General features: G+C 37.9%; 1 protein-coding gene across 1 annotated transcript in view; it reads right to left on the bottom strand.

The window, feature by feature from the left end:
• Positions 1-17,908, bottom strand: part of EXOC2 (exocyst complex component 2) — a 396,050-nt gene that overhangs the window by 86,481 nt on the left and 291,661 nt on the right. The window contains exon 22 of the mRNA XM_007935377.1: positions 10,560-10,701. Within this exon, the coding sequence (XP_007933568.1) occupies positions 10,560-10,701 (142 nt within the window). The remainder of the gene's footprint in view (positions 1-10,559; positions 10,702-17,908) is intronic.

Raw genomic sequence — 17,908 nt, 5'->3', positions numbered from 1 at the left:
ACAATATTCTAATTATTATGTTATTTCTGGTAACTGTTAGTCTATCTGATCAACCAAAGAATGTCTTGATTTCACCCTCACATTTGAGGGACAATTTGGCTGGATACATAATTCTTAGTTGGAAGTTGTCTTCCTTCAAAGTTTTATATGTGCTATCCCACTGTCTTCTTGCCTGCATGGTTTCTGATAAGAAATCAGAGCTTAGTATTAATGGTTGTCCATCATAGGTGATCTCTGGTGGCGTAGTGCCTAAGGCATTTGACTGCTAACCAGAAGGCTGGCGGTTCAAACCCACTCACTCCTCAGAAGGAAGACTGGGCAATCTACTTCCATAGAGATACTGACTCGGACACCCATGGAGAGGTTGCTAAGAGTCAGATCCGACGTGATAGCAGTGAAAAATGTTTTTCCTGGGCTGCTCCCAAGATTCTTTCTTTACCTTTGGTTTTGGAAAGTTTAATTATGATATGTCTTGGTGACTTTCTCTTGGAATCTATTCTGTATGGGGTTTGTTGAGGTTCCTGGACAGATATCCTTTCTTCCTTCATGATATGGGGGAAATTTTCTGTTAGCAAGTCTTCAACAGTTTTCTCAGTGTATTTTTTTTTTCTCCCCTCCTCTTGTTCCAGTATTCCAATCAGGTGTATGTTGTTTCTCTTCATGTTGTCCCATTTAACTCTTAGGTGCTCTTCATTTCTTTTAAATCTGTATTCCAATTTTTCTTCATACAGGCTGGCATCAAGGGTTTTGTCTTCTAGTTGGGAAATGCGTTCTTCAGCCAGTTCTAATCTACTCTTTTGTCCTTCCACCATGCTATTTATCTTCATAATTTTAGTGTTCATCTTCTGTATTTCTAATAGCTGTTTTTGTATGAGTTCTAATTGAGCATTTATCTTGTTACTTTGTTCCTGAATGGTTTTCCTGAATCCTTCTAGGGTACAATCTGTCTTCTTGTCATTTCTGTTTATGATTTCCTTAAGTTCGTGGAGAGTTCTACATATATATATATATATTCTGAATTCCTTCTCAGATAGTTCTATTGCTTGTTTTTCCTCTAAGACACATAATTCTTTGCTCTTGACTTTTGTTTCTATTAACTTGTCCTGTTTTTTTTTTTTTTTTTTTATTTGAGATCGTCTGTTATTTCCTAGACATTTTGAAGTTGTTTTTAATTGTTAGTTATGTATTGTTTCACCCTGCTTTTATGTTTTACTGTATCTGGCAGTGTATAGCAAGTATACTTCTTTGGTTATTAATTCAGCTACTGGGTCAGTCTCCAGCTCTCTGTGTTGGTGTAGTCACTGGTGGGGATGCGGGTATGAGTCTCTTACATTGTGAAAAGGCTTTGGTGTTAGGATGAACAGGTATTGTCTACCATCTGTAGTATGGTTACCTAGTGGAGGTTTAAAATGGTTCTCCTGCCACACGAGTTAGGGAGAAAATGGAAAAGAGAAAAGAAGGTGGCGGGGAAAGCCAGAAGGAAACCCTGGAGTAGAAAGGCTAAAATGAGTTTTCTGCTTGGGGTGAGGAAATTCAGTCAGCAGTGCAAGTACAGGCAGGGCAGCTCAGGTCCTTTTGGGCACCTCTGCTGAGGTTGGCACCCAGCTGTTTCAAATCTGGAAGTAGTTAAAAAATGAAAAGCATTTCCTCTCCCTGGGTGGACTGACAAGCTGTAAAAACCCAATGCACTGGTTCAATCTGGACCACAAAGGGTTTCCGAGAGATGGGCTCAAACCCACTGTTCTAGGGCTCTGCCAACTTGGAGGGTACATCTCCTTCCTTTCTCTCATTCTGCTCTAGACTCTGAGGCAACCCAAGCCAAGAAGGGTCCTGATTTGTTTGCCCTTAACATCTTCAGTCCCCCATAAAGTCTCAGCTCACCTTGTAAAACTCCCAGTGAGGCTATTCTGAGTCCCCAGTGCCTGTGGGTTTTGGGTGTTTTCTTTTCTTTTTTCCCCTTTTCCTTCCTCCTTCTCCTCCACCCTGCCTCCTGCTCTAGGTGTTTTGTTTCCATCTCTGCTGGTGGGTAGGCCTGCCTTTTATTACCCAGTTGTTTAGCCTTATCTCTTTCTTTGCCTTCACTGGATCTATACTGTATCTTTTCCTTAGCTGCTCATAACTCCAGTATCTTTATTTGTTATCTGCTTTACCTAGTTGTTCTGGGTTTCAGATGGCAGAGGGAGTGATTGTGGGTATTAACTGCATGATTCCATCTTCTGACTTCTGGCCTGCCAGTTTTGAGGGCAGCTTTGTTAGACAATTCCATACACTATGCAAGTGTCTAATATCAAGCATGGGCACCCCTGTTTTGCTGCTCCCAGCACTATCTCCAAAATCACATATAGTTAAACAGCCAAGCACAACTCAGAATGCAGGGGATTTCATGCTCCTAACAGCAACTCTCAACCAAAGGGATACGGGCATCATTGGATAAATGTCTGGTCTCTGTCTTTCATCATTACCTACAAGGAACCCAGCAGATGGTGGAAAGAGTTATTTAATGTTCATTAATGATGACAGTTTGGGGAAAACACCATACAATGTATAGAGTTCTACCACCAGGGTACAGTGAACCATCAGCTATCTATTGTGCTGTGTTGCCAATAACCAGAATAAGCAACTTCAGGACCAAAGCATGGAAAGGTGTTTAGACATTCTCACCATACTTAAGAACTCTTAATACATTAATAAATAATTTCTACACTGCATCCATTTATATGTCAGGAGCTCTGGTGGCGTAGTGCCTAAGGCATTTGACTGCTAACCATAAGCCTAGCAGTTCAAACCCACTAGTCACTCCTCAGAAGGAAGATCGGGCAATCTACTTCCATAGTGATGCCACCTCAGAAAACCAAGGAGGGGACACCATGAGTCGGACCCGATTCAACAGCAGTGAAAATATAAGATAGTATGAGGCAATACTGAGTACTGAGCTTTACTCTTCAAGTAGTTTGGGACATTTCTCCACTTGGGGCTAAACCAAAAACCAAACTCACTGCCGACTAGTCAGATCCGACTCATAGGGACTCCTCCTTGGGTTTCTGAGGTGGAATCACTACGGAAGTAGATTGCCCAACCTTCCTTCCAAGGAGTGGCTGGGACTGGGACTAGGTTAAAGCTGCTGAGGTATTCACTTCAGGCTGAAAATTTAAGAGGGCAACAGAAAACTCAGTTGTCAATATACATTAATATTTCATTAATATTTTAAATCAATATATTTTAAAATTAAAAATAATTCAAACAAATCCATAATAAACAAAATACCAAAAAAGAATTAATTCAGTCTAACATTCAGCCTCAAGATATATTGTTAGACCATCACCTACTCAAGCTTGGCCCAGGGCTGGTGTGTTCTCTGTTACAGTGTCCAACAATGTGTCTTGAGGCTGAAGCCCGGTTTTGGAAGAATGAATGACAATGAGTCAAGTGACAGTACAGAGACTAGCATCCAGGTAAGAAAATGTCATGTATTATAGGACAGCAGTAGCATAGTGTAGACTGAGTGTAAACTCCCAGGACTGGCTGGTATGAAGAGATGGGGCTGGAGAGTCAAGCAGGGTCTGTTCATGAACAATAATATTAAACTGTACCCCTGAGGACTATGGGGAGCCACTGAATGACTGGGACATTTCTCCACTTGGGGCTAAACCAAAACCAAAACTCCTCTTAGGAAGAGGAGAAATCTGAACAAAAATGAATTTTAGAAAAATGCCAGGAGGGAGATGAGACTGGAGAAGAATAGATCAGGTTGGGGGGAAGAAAAAAATCCAAGGAAGAAGTAGATCAGAGATATGTAGCAAGTGGTATTTATAGCATCTGATGGCCAAGTTAAATATGTGGGAAAAGAACATGCTATTCAGAATCAGTGGGCTCAAGTATAGCAAAGATCATGGAGCTGGTGCGGAATCGGGCGGTGTTTCGTTCTGCTCTGCACGGGGTCACCATGAGTCAGAAATGATTTGACGGCACCTAACAACAACATTCAGAATCAAAAAATACCCCTAATTCCCCCTTATATCCAAAGGTAATGTTTGGTGGTAGTGCGCATGTAGGAAGTGCAAAATTGATCAGAAATAAGACTTTCCGGGAAAAGTTTGTCTCAGTGTATTAACCAAAACTAAAAAAAGTTAAGGAAAGAGAATTAAAGTTAAACACATTAAACAGAGGGGATAACTTTCCTGTATACATTTTTTTTTTAAGTGATAGGAAAATAAATATACACTTAGTGGAAAGAAGAATTTATAAAATATATTCAAGTGGTCATTAGCACATTTAATTATCAGGGAAGAACTATTAGCCTCAGTGATGACTAGAATTATGTAGGGGTATGTGGTAGTTATGTTTGTATGTCAACTTGGCGAGGCTTGGTTGAGTGGCTGGGCAGCTGGTGGTAGTTATTCCCCATGATGAGACTAGAAATCAACTCCATGGTGAGATCTACGACAAGCAGCCTGTGGGATGTGGTCTGCCTCTTGTATATAAGGAGAAGACTTGGGAATGGTCGCTAGCTTATGGCACCTTGAACCCTGCATGTAGCCATGTCGTTGTTTAGCAGCCTGCCATGCTCTGCCGACCTAGGGACTTACAATGGACTTGATTTAATGGCCTGCTGTGTGATTTGGTAATATTGGGACTGTGCCTTATTACTTGCCAACCTTGGGCTTGGCATCCTCAGCAGCCAGTAGCTATCTGAGTGAAGAAAAGCTTCTAGTTTCAGTGGGCAAGGAGCTGGAGGCAGAGCTTTAGCCCAAGGCTGAGGGGCTTTCACCCAGACCCCAGAGCCTGGCACTTTGAACTTGGACTTAAAGACTCCACATTGTAACAATAAACTCCTGTTTGTTAAGGCTACCCCATTTGTGTTATATTTCTTGTCAGAGCGGCACTAGGTAACCCGAACAGGGTATCATCCTGTGCCACACTCATCTATTTGTTTTACTGTGATGGCTTGCATGTTGCTGTGATGCTGGAAGCTATACCACTGGTAGTATAGATACCGTGGTGGACAGGTTTCAGTGCAGCTTCCAGAGGAAGAAGGACCTGGTAGTCTACTTCTAAAACAACTGGCCATTAAAAACCTTGTGAATAGCAGTGGAACACTGTCTGATATAGTGCAGGAAGATGAGTCCCTCAGGTTGAAAGATATCAAAATACAATTTGAGAAAAGCTGCTTCCTCAAGTAGAGTTCATCTTATTGACTTGGATAGAGTAAAGCTTGCAGGACCTTCATCTGCTGACAGGGAATGACTCAAAATGAGAAGAAACAGCTGTAAACATTAATAGTTGTAATGTGGGATGCATAAATTATGAATCTAGAAAAATTGAAACTTGTCAAAAAACAAAATGAAATGCTTAAAGACAGTTATCTTAGGTATTAGAGAGCTGAAATGGACTGGCACTGGCCATTTTGAACACACAATCATATAGTCTACTATGACAAAAATGGGAGCTCTGGTGGTGTAGTGCCTAAGGCACTTGACTGCTAACCAGAAGCCTGGCGGTTCAAACCCACCAGCCACTCTTCGGAAGGAAGGTTGGGCAATCTATTTCCGTAGTGACACCGCCTTGGAAACCCAAGGAGGGGTCGCTATGAGTTGGGTCCGACTCAACGGTACGTAACAACAACAACAAGTGTTTGCGAATCCAAGAAAGAGTCAATAAATTTCTGGTATTATAGTGCCTTGCAACACTTGCTTATGAGAGGAAATATCTTTTTTTTTTTTTTTAAAGGAGCTAGGGAAAAGGGCCATACTTAAATGTCAGCAAAATTTTAATTCTGTATATATAAAAAATTATCCAGAGACTCTAAACAATCATTGATTAAGGTCAATCTCATGATCTCATGGTTACCTTTAGACTGTAGTCCTAATTCATACCAATGGCTTGTACCAGTCTGATTTCATGGTTGAAAGCCATAAACAAAAGAGAGAAAGGTACTTACACAAATATTACAAACTAAGGACCTAGATATTGGATGCAATGGATTCCTATTTCTCTTGGCTTAACACCTTCAGTGATAAAACCCCTGCCCTCCTGTTAATTCTCATGAGTGTTTCCACTAGATCACACCAGTGTAGGGCCAACATGCACAGCACCTGAATTAGTTATCTAACTGCATCCCTTAAGAGAGTATAGGACCTTGTCTGTGCCCCTTTTCTGAAGAAACTCCTTGAAGAAGGGAAGTGATGAGGAAGAAGGTCTGTATCCTAACTCAGCAGGCCACTTTAGTCACTATGGCTGGTTTCTGTGGGTCATCAGGAAAAGCTACGAGAAGTGGCACATCAAGAAAAGTTCAGCAAAGAAAAAGAATTCCTTTTCATCAGTTGCAGGTAAATAATGTTTCTCTGTAACAATTAGAGTTTAAATGAAGACAGACATGAACAATTGGTTTGGGAAACTTAGTGACTGGACCTAATTTATTATTATGGTGTTGTTATGTGCTGTCAAGTCTACTCTGATTCAAAGTGACACTATAGGACAGAACAGAACTTCCAAGGCTGTAATCTTTACGGAAGAAGCATAAAGATTACACCACAGAGCAGTGGGTTTGAACCACTGACATTTCAGTTATCAGCCAAAATTTCCAGCCTCCTAAACTGTGAGAGAATAAATTTCTGTTTGTTAAAACCCACTTGTGGTATTCCTGTTATAGCAGCACTAAAACAGCAACTAAAAAAAAAAGCAAGTAGAGGGAATAAAACATGAGATGAGTGTTCTGCATCCTTGTTACTTTGCAATAACTCTTTTGGAGAAAGATAAACACTTTCTCTTGGTGCCCTAAATGTAAAAACAAAGCATGCTTACTGGAAGCCATCACTGTCAGTCACCATGGACATAAGGAGGGAGACTCAGAGCTTGGGATCTCTTTCTGTTCTTTCCAAGGCTAAGAAGGACAGTCAATGGTGACACCCAGTTCTGCTCAGCCCTGCTGAACAAATCCAAAAGAGACCCAGGAAACAGTTCCTAGCAGAAGGCCAGCAACTTAGGAAGGGCAACATCTGAGAACTGCTTATTGTTGCCATGAATAGAATATAAAGGGATTTTGTTGAAAAGCTTTTTCAGTGTCTGTCCCAAAGGGAAATAACAAAAAAATATACATATACATATATATATATACATACACACACATACATATATATATATAATGAACTAAAAGAGTATAGCATATAATAGGGCCTAGAGAATGACAAGTCAGGAGGAATGTCAGATGTCAGGAGTAGTAGGGGACTGTGAAGTTAGACCCCCACTGACACACTGACACATGAGGAAATGGGGGACTGGTGGACAAGGCAGAGTGTGAGCATTAGGCAAGCAGAGATGACAATAAGAAGCATACCTGCACTGTGTACCAAGTGGTAGCCTAGATATGGCAGATATAGAAGTGACAAGGTGCTTTTGAGAACTAGGTGGCAGTTCTCACATGAAATGAATAAGGATATTTATATTCATTATTCCTCCTAGTCTGAATATTCATACATTTCTCTGCAGCAATACAGGGAACACCAGATCATATACAGATATGCATATGTATTTTCTAAAATCCAAAAGTGCCTGAATTCCAAAAATAATCTGGGCCTATGACCCACCAGCCACTCTTCAGAAGGAAGGCTGGGCAATCCTACTTACGTAGTGATACTGCCTCGGAAACCCAAGGAGGGGTCGCTATGAGTCAGGTATGACTCAACGGCACATAACAATAACAACAACAACAACATGAGTCTTGAAAAGGGATTCTAGATTGAAAGTTCCAGATGCCCCCGAGTATGATAATTTATAGAAAATTGTGTTTGTTCACTTAAAAGTTATAGATGATGCTTACTATAAAAGGTTGGTTTTATCCAACAACTTTGTTATAATTAACCCCAGACTATGACCTCATTCATTGAAAGTGAAGAAGACTTGAAGAAATTACTGATGAAAATCAAACACTACAGCATTTTGTATGGATTATACCTCCACATAAAGAAAACAAAAATCCTCACAACTGGACCAATAAGGAACATCATGATAAATGGAGAAAAGACTGAAGTTGTCAAGGATTTTATTTTACTTGGACCCATAATCAACTTCCATGGAAGCAGCAGTCAAGAAATCAAACTACATACTGCACTGGGCAAATCTCCTGCAAAAGACCTCTTTAAAGTGTTTAAGAGCAAAGATATCACTTTGAAGACTAAGGTGCCTCTGACCCAATCCATGGTATTTTCAACAACCTCATATGCATGTGAGAGCTAAGTGAATAAGAGAGACAGAAGAAGAATTCATGCATTTGAATTGTAGGGTTAGTGAAGAATACTGAATGTACCATGGACTGCTAGAAATAATAAAGTCTGTCTTGAAGGAAATATAGACAGAATGCTCCTTAGAAGAGAGAATGGCCAGACTTTGTCTCCTATACTTTGGTCATGTTGTCAGAAGGGAATAGTCCCTGCAGAAGGATATCATGCTGCATAAAGTGAAGGGTCAGAAAAAAAGGGGAAGACCTTCAATGAGATGGATTGACACAGTGGTTGCAACAATGGACTCAAGCATAGCAATGATCGTAACAATGGTGAAGGACTGAGCAGTGTTTTGTTCTGTTGTACACAGGATCGCTATGAGTCAGATCCAACTTGATGGCACTTAACATCAACAATAAGATGGCATCATTCAGAGTCCCAAGGTAATACAAAATGTTAAGCACTTAGCTGCTAATCAAAAGAATGTAGGATCAAGTCTATACCAGAGGCACCTGAGAAGAAAGAAAGCTAGTCATCTATGTCCAAAAAATCATTCATTGAAAATTCTTTGGAGCACAGTTCTACTCTGACACACATGGCATCACTATGAGTTGGAATGGAATCAATGGCAACTTTTTTTAAAAAAAATTTTATGACCTCATTAATTTAGCTCTAATGAGCTCAACCACAAAAGGCCTTCAGTGAAACTCTTAAAATTAGAATCTAAATCTGCAGCATTCTTCCTTGTAAGCAATTACTTTACAAATGAAATTTTAGTAATTTTTACAAGTTAAATTTACAACTACATGTAGAGTCTCCATCTGTCATGGAATTACTTCAGACTGGATGGCTGCTGTGGTGATACATGTAAGCTGAGTCCTGAATGACAAAAGGGAGTTGGTCCTTTGAAGATTTCAAGGAAAAACTATCTATTCAGGGGAATACTGCCATGAAGAAGCCCAGCAGTGGGAGGGTCCACAGGCATGTGTGGAATATGGTGGGACAGGGACTGGACAATGTTGTAGCAGATGTGAAGGCAGTTTGTGCACAACTCTGTGGTGCAAGTAAAATGCTCAGGTTGTACTGTGGTTCAACATAAAGATATTTCACAGGTTTATGGAAGATATTAACAGGGTCTGATTTAGACTTTCAAAGGATATATTTGGGATATAAACAGTAATCCAGTTTGGGCACAGTAAAGCATATGAATAGAAAAGGAATGAAGCTTAAACAAGAGAAATTTTGGTCAGCTGGAGATAGAAGGCCTCATAGGACTGCAATAGCATTGATTTCACACAAACACTTGTGGTTTCACAAACTGTTATTAATTTAATGATGCTAGTTTTTATTTTAGATTTTCATCAGTATATTTATTACCAATTGATTTGAACACTATATTATAAAAACCAAAGTTACATACAAAGTAAATAACTTTATCACCATCTAATAAAAATACCATAGAATAAAAATAAAAGTGATTAAAGCGATTAATTAAAAGAATGAAGATTAAGGCAAACTGGTTAATAATCCACTAATAGAGCTACATCCATATGTCCAAAAAGCACCCATGCATACAGTATAAGCACATAAGGCTGTCAATTTCATATAGACAACTTCTATATGAAAATGTTAATAAGTAGCTTGGTTTTATGTACTTCACACTATTTCATACAAAGAAATAACTACTGGATCAATCAAAAATTTATCTGATTCAGTAAGCAAGGGTTATTTTTAAAAGATACATTATGGAAAAATGATTTACACAACTGTCATTTGATATCACAAAGACAATACTATAACTCTTGTCAGTCATCTTTCTGTGGTTTAGTTTTCTTTGCTAAATTACTGTAATAATCTTACTCCTACACACTTTCCTCATATCCTTCACCTTTATAGCATCCATACTTGGGTCTTACATAGAAGTGACCAGATTTCTTAAGCATATTTTTAAATAACATTCACAAGGTCACTGCATAAAACTGTCATTCAGAGTCATTTTATTCTATCTTTGCAATAAAGGGGTACCATAGGTAACAAGTATGTATTACTAACATGATCAATTGTTACAAGGTATATAATTAATTATTCTCTGGAAATCTGAGAATAACCTTAAGACATTAAGTATTAATAATAAAAAATATACTAAATCCTAAGCTATGAAAAAAGGTTTTAAGCTAATAAAAAATTAAAATCAAACTAATACCCTCCCTTCAACTAAATATGAGAAAAAAATCTGAATAAAAAGAAAAGCATCTTAAGAATATATTAATGCATAAAATCATATCTTTATTTTTTTTATTCCAAATGCAATAGACTAAACTCTAATGACTTGAAACAACTTACCGGTTGGAGGTAGGCAATCTTTCCAATCAAAACACCCAGCATAAATCCCAGGCTCTAGGGAGCCAACAATAGGATCTGCTTTCAACTCAATGTAATTTTCAAACAGTCTTTGGTCTAATTCTTTGAGTGAGGCCATGCTAACCTATAAACATATAATAAAAAAGAATATTTATGTGTTGCCTATTTGCAGGGGAAGGAAAACATAAAATAATGTAAATAGCAAATATTTTAGTGCATTTAAAAAATTATTGTGATAAAAATATACACAACAAAACATCAGCAAATTCAACAGCTTCTACATGTATAATTCATGTACAACATATAATTCAGTGGCAAGGATTTTGTTCTTCTTGTTATGCAAACATTATCACTGTCCTTCTCTAAATTATTCTACCACCATTAAAATAAACATGCTTCATTACTTCAGTGTATTTTTAAAGTACTTGTCAAATTTCCTACAAAAATTCATGGCTTTATTTATTTTTTAAAAATAAATATCCCCCTCACCACAGCTATTTTATGATATTTATAAAATACTCATATATAGACTATAGATTATACTAAGAACACTTAGAATAAACTGTCATTTCTGTAAGGGAAGCAAAAAAAAAAAAAGGTATTGAAAACACTAAACTTCATTACCCAGTAAACAATAAAAAATAATCTATTTAAAACAATGCATCAGTGTTTCTTCACATTAACTACTTAAAGAAAAGTATTACTAGTGTAAAATAAGTCTGTTCTGGGAGGACAGAAACCCAAATGCAGCTCTCTTTCCTTCTTCTTCTAGTTATAACTCTGCCTGAACTAAGTCAGAAGACTGCTGTTGCTTGGGATTACCTAAGTGTGGGAGGCCCAGTATTTCCTAGTAATTGAAGCACAGAGAATGGATGCAGGGAGTTCTCTTCCACAGGTAAAATGAGAGACCAGAGAACTGCATTAGAGAATCCTGTATGAGGAATACAGGGTAGCAGATCCTTGCAGGGGGTCAGTTCACATGATCTGTGGACTACAGATAACAGCAGGAGTAGAACAGGGTAGAGGTAGTTAGCATAATCCCTACATAAGTGTGTCTAGTGTCACTGGCATTCAAAGAGCCCAAAAAGCTACAGAAAGGATAGGCAGAGTCCTGAGCTTGGGAAAAGAATGAGAAGTGTGGCAAATGGGGACTCTGGGGGTGCCAGGCCTATGTAGTGACTGATAGCTTGTCTGCTATTGCAGACTATGGCCCACAGGACATAATTTGTCTCCACTCTAGACCTGAGTTTCAAGAGACTGACAATAAAAAATAGGCACACATCCAAGGGAGTCCAACAGCTATAAATAAGAGTATCAGTCAATCAGTGGAATTCAGCTATGGATGAGACAGGTAACAATTTTAGCAGAAAAATAATGAAAATTCCTGAAGGAGATTAAAATACAATACAAAACAAGATTTTATAGATACAAAACACATGATTTCCAAAGTTAACAATTTAGCAGATTAACTGGAGGAGCTATTGGTCCCTATTGAGCTCAGAACACTTCAAAACACAAGGTAAAAATGTAAAGATTGATGAAAATGAAGAAGGAATAGACCTGGAAGATAGATCCAGGAGTTCCACTATGCAAAAAATAGAAATTCAAGAGAAACATAAAACAGGTAATGATTAAACAAGAAATAGAAGAAAATTTAACTATATTAAAAAGGATCTGAGATTGTGATTTGAATCAAGTTCCAGGCTAGACAGGTGAGACATAACTAAACAAATGAAGTTAGTTTCTAATTTCTAAATTTAAAAAAAGAAAAAATAAGAAAATCATTGAAGCTCCAGGTCAACCAAAAACGATTTCTTATATAAAAGCATCAGTCTAACATGAGATATCTCAACTGCAACAATGGAACCTAAAACCACTGAAATATCTACAGGTTACCAAGATGAAAGAAATACAACCCTCAAACTCAAACTCACTGCCATCAAGTCAGATGTGACTCACAGCAACCACTCCTTGGGTTTCTGAGTTGGTATCACTATGGAAGTAGATTGCCCAACCTTCCTTCTGAGGAGTGGCTGGTGGGTTTGAACCTCTAGCCTTCTGATTAGCAGTCAAATGCCTAGGAATCCTATATTTAGCCAAGATGTCATTCACTGAATAGCATCCAAGCAATATTATTGGATATGCAAGGTTTCAAAAAGGATATCACTCATAAAATTGGGAAAGGGCTGTAACCTGAAAACAAACAAATCAGACTGATGGTGATGATGAATTGAAGAAAATAGTAGGAGACAATAAACTGTGAGTTCCCTCCCTGCATTCCTCCCTCTTATATAAAGATAAACTTAAGTAGATAATAAGCATTTGGGCAGTATGAAATAAATCATAAAGAAGAAGTCTTGAAAAAGAGGAGAAAACCAAAGAGAATGACAAGAATCTGGAATGACAATGGAAGTACAACATATCAAAATCTGTGTGATGAAATTTATAGCTATAAATGCACATCTTATAAAAAAAAAAGAAAAAGTAAGATTTAAGACAAGGTTTAAAACCAATGCTTTAATCTTCTACTTCAAGTAGCTAGAAAAAGAAAGAAAATTAAACCTAGAAAATTTATAAGGAAAAAATAAGGATAAGACCTGAAATTTTTAAAAAGAGGAACATCACCAATGCCAAAATAGGTTCTTTAAGAGATCAATAAAAATGATTAACAGTTAGGCAAGTCTGATCAAGAAATAAAGAGGAAAAACATACATTACCAATAACAGAAATGAAAAAGGGAACACTTCTATAGATCCTATAGATAAAAAAAAAGATAGTTTGAAAGAGCCACTTGATCATCTCAACTGATACAAAATAGGCATTTGACAAAATTCAACAACTTTCAAGCCATTGTAATTTCAATTACCTCATACACATGTGAAAGCTGGACAATGAATAAGGAAGACTGAAGAAAAATTGATGCATTTGAATTATAGTGTTGACGAAGAATATTGAATATACCATGGTTTGCCAGAAGGGCGAACAAGCATCTCTTGTTAGAAGTATAGCCAATATGCTCCTTAGATGAGAGAACAGCCAACTTCTGTCTCACATACTTTGGACATGTTAGCAGGAGAGATCAGTCCCTGGAGGAGGACATAATTCTTGATAAAGCAGTGAATCAACAAGAAAAAGACCTTCAATGAGATGAATTGACACACTGGCTGCAACAATGGGCTCAAAACATAGCAGTATTGTGAGGATGGTGCAGGAATGGGCAGTGTTTTGTTCTGTTGTACACAGGGTCACTATGAGTCTAAACCAACTCACTGGTACCTAACAACATCCATTCATGATAAAAATACTCAACAAACTAGGAATAGAAGATAAGTTCCTAAATATGGTAAAAGGCTGTTATGGAAAACCCACAGCTAACATGCATACCTGGAAGAACTGCAGCCAGAATGTTCCTTAGAAGTAAGAATGGCCAGACTTCATCTCACCTACTTTGGTTATATTGTCAGAAGAGACCAGTCCCTGGAGAAGGGTATCACGCTTTGTAAAGTAGAAGGTCAGCGAAAAAGGGGAAGACCGTCAATGAGATGGACTGATACAGTGGCTACAGCAATGTGCTCAAGTATAGCATGGATAGTGTGGATGGCACAGGACCAAGCAGTGTTTAGTTCTGTTGTACATCAGGTCACTAGTAGTCAAAGCCCACTTAATGGCACTAACAGCAACATCATACTCAGTGAAGGAAACATTAAGAACTGCCCTTTAAGAGCAGGAGCAAGAGAAGAAAGCCTGCTCTTACCACTGCTATTTAATATTATACCACAAGTCCTAGCCAGAGAAATTAGGCAAGAAAAAGTTTCTAAACTTTGAAGAAAGAAGTAAAACTATCGCTACTTATGGATGGCATAATCACATATATTGAAAATCTGAAAAGTTCTATAAGAAAGGTACTAGAATTAAGAAATGAATTCAGTAGAGTTGCAAGGTAAAAGGTTAATGCACAAAAATCAGTTGGGTTTCTATACACCAGCAGAGAACAATCTGAAAAACAAATTAAGGAAACAATTCCATTTATAAAATCATTAAAAAGAATAAAACACAGAAGAATAAATTTAACCAGGAATGTGAAAGACTTGTGCACTTGAAACTATAAAACACTGCAAAAAAAAAAAAAAAACCTAAAGAAGATCTAAATAAACAGGAAGACATTTTGTGTTCATGGATTGGAAGGTCTAATATCATTAAATGTTAGTACTACGCAAAATAATCTACAGATTCAACAAAATCTCTATTAAAATCCCAACCATTATTTTTGCAAAAATGGAAAAGTCAATTACCAAATTCATAAGGGATTGCAAGAGGCCCAAAAGTCAAAATAATCTTGAAAAAGAACAACAAAGTACGAAGATTCACAAATTTCAATTTCAAAACATACTATGAATCTGAAATAATCAAAACAATGTGCTACAAGTATAAAGAATGATTGGAATGAAATTATGAATCAACACATCTATGGGCAGTTGATTTTTAAGAGGGTGCCAAGATCATTCTGTGGGGAAAGAAGAATCTCTTTCACCTCTAGTGCTGGGACAACTGGATCTTGACAAGCAAAACAATGGAAATAATGCATCTGAACTTTATTCCATATACAAAAAAATAAGTCAAAATATTTTGTTAAAGGTGATGAAAAAATTCAATAATGGTTAATGGTGATGGCTGAACAAACAAACTAAGGAACTCAAAATGGATTAGTGACCCAAATATAAGAGCTAAAACTATAAAACTCCTAGAAAAAAAAACACAGAGGATAAAGTTTCTACACCTAGTTTTTGACAACAGATTCTTCTTAGATATGACACCTAAAGTATGAGCAAAATAAAACAGATGGATCGGACTTATGAAAAATAAAAAACTTTTTGTTCATCAAAAGATTTACCAACAAAATGAAGAGCTAACCTACAGAATGGGAGAAAACATTTGGGAACTATCTGAAAACAGTTTACTATCCAGAATATATACGTTGTTGTTGTTGTTAAGTGCCGTCGAGTTGTTTCCGACTCATAGCGACCCCATGCACAGCAGAACGAAACACTGCCCGATCCCACGCCAGCCCCACAATCCCTGTTATACTTGATCCCATCATCGCAGCACCGTATCAATCCATCTCGTTGAAGGCCTCCCCCTCTTTCGTCGACCCTCCACCCTACCAAGCATGACATCCTTCTCCAGGGAATGGTCCCTTCTTACAACATGACCAAAATAGGTGAGACGAAGTCTGGCCATTCTTGCTTCCAAGGAGCATTCTGGCTGCACTTCCTCCAGGACAGATCTGTTAGTTCTTTTAGCAGTCCATGGTACTTTCAGCATTCTCTGCCAGCACCACAACTCAAAACCATCAACTCTTCTTCGGTCTTCCTTATTCATTGTCCAATATATATATATAAACTCCTATAACTCAATGTGAAAAGACAAACAACCCAACTTAAAAATGAGTAAATAATTTGAGAGACATTTCTCTAAAGAAGATTCACAAATGGCCAATAAGCACATTAAAAGATGTTCAAAGTCATCAGTCATTGTGAAAATCTAAAACAAAAGCACTATGAAATTTTACTCCTACTAGGATGGGTATTGTCAGAAAAGTGGAAAAGAACTATTGGCAAGGATGTGGAGAAATTGAAACCCTCATGCATTGGTGAGAATGTAAAATAGTACAGCCACTGTGGGAAAGAGTTTGGCAAATCTCTAAAGGTTAAACATAGAATTACAATTAAACTCTGATCTCAAGTCAGTGACTCAGACAGTTCCTTGTACACCAATGTTTTTCATAGCATTATTCACAATAGGCAATAGGTGGAAACAACTCAAATGTCCAACAATTGATGAATGGATAAATAAAATGTGGGACATAAATGTAACAGAATATTAAACCCAGTTAAAAGAAAAAAAAAAAAGTGTTGCCATCTGTGATAGCTGGAGCTGTATGTCAACTTGGCTGGGCCACAATTCTGTGTGGTTTAAGCAACTGCAATATGGGTTGTTCCCATGATGGGATCAGATGTTTATGTTTTAACCAGCCAATCTGTTGAAAGGGAGTTTCCCTAGGGGTGTGCCCTGCTTCAAGTATATTTTGGATATCCTGGGAAAAGAGACACTCTTCTGTGGATCTGGATTCTGTTGTGCTGCCTACAACTGTCCATTGGCAAACAATCACCATTTGGCCTGGAGATCCTGGATTTGTCAATCCTTGGAGTCAAGAGCCAGTACACTCATCAGCCCCTGCAGCTGTGTGAGTTGGGAAAAGCCTCCAGCTTGATGTTTGATCCAAGAACTTGGGACTTGCTAGCTTCTCTAAGTGTGTGAGCCATTTTCCTAAGATAAATTTCTCTCTCTCTCTCTCTCTCTCTCTCTAAGCTTTACTGGTTTTGCTTCTCTAGAGAACCCAGTCTAACACACCATCATGTTAATTCTGATTCATATGGACCCTATAGCACAGGATAGAACTGTCTTATATGATTTTCAAGGTTGTAATTGTAATGGAAGCAGACTGCCATATCTTTCTTCCCCAAGTGCCTTGTAGGGTAAACTGCTAACTTTACAGTTAGCAGCTGAGCACTTAAGCACTCTACTAGGCAGGTTCCTCAGGAGAATATTGATATATTACTCAGTCACAAATAGAAATGAAGTCTTGATACAAACTACAACATAAATGGATCTTGAAAACATCATGTAGAGTGAAATAAATTAGAAAAAAAGGACACACATTACATAAACTTACTTACATGAAACATACAGAATAGGCAAATGCATAGAGACAAAAGTTTATTAGTGGTTACCAGGTGCAGGAGGAAGGGAAGAGTGAGTTTTCACTTAAGGAATGTTGAGTTTCCTTTAGGGGGTGTGAAAAATTTTTGGAAATGAGTATTGGTGATAGTTGCACAACACAATGAATGTAATTAACATCACTGAATTGCATATTTAAAAATGGTAAATCTGAGTTTCAGTAAGATGGCAGAATAGGCAGAAAGACTGCACAGACCCTCTTCAACAAAGAAAAGGGGACCCAATTAACACAGATACAGAAGATAATCCTGGAGCCCTGAGCTTTGAAGGGAAGGATATAAAAGTGGACTAAATGCCAACTACTAGAAGAATTTGCATGAAAACATCAAAAAAGGAGAGACATGGAGATGTGGTCTGGCAGCGATCCTGATGGCACAGAGAGCTTGGAAACTGCCAAGTGGTGTTAGGACCTAAGAATTAACCTAAAAATCAGCCCACTAGCTGAAAGAATTGGCCAGGGAAAACCTTATGAATAGCAAAGAAACACTGTTTGGTACATTACCGTGCAACTTTAGGAATAGTCCGTTTAGGCT

The sequence above is a fragment of the Orycteropus afer genome, unplaced genomic scaffold, assembly GCF_000298275.1.
Source record: "Orycteropus afer afer isolate SDZICR_OR568_19922 unplaced genomic scaffold, OryAfe1.0 scaffold00027, whole genome shotgun sequence".
Lineage (NCBI taxonomy): Eukaryota > Metazoa > Chordata > Mammalia > Tubulidentata > Orycteropodidae > Orycteropus > Orycteropus afer.
Note: the sequence above shows the minus strand (reverse complement) of the source record. Positions and strands in the feature narration are given on the sequence as shown.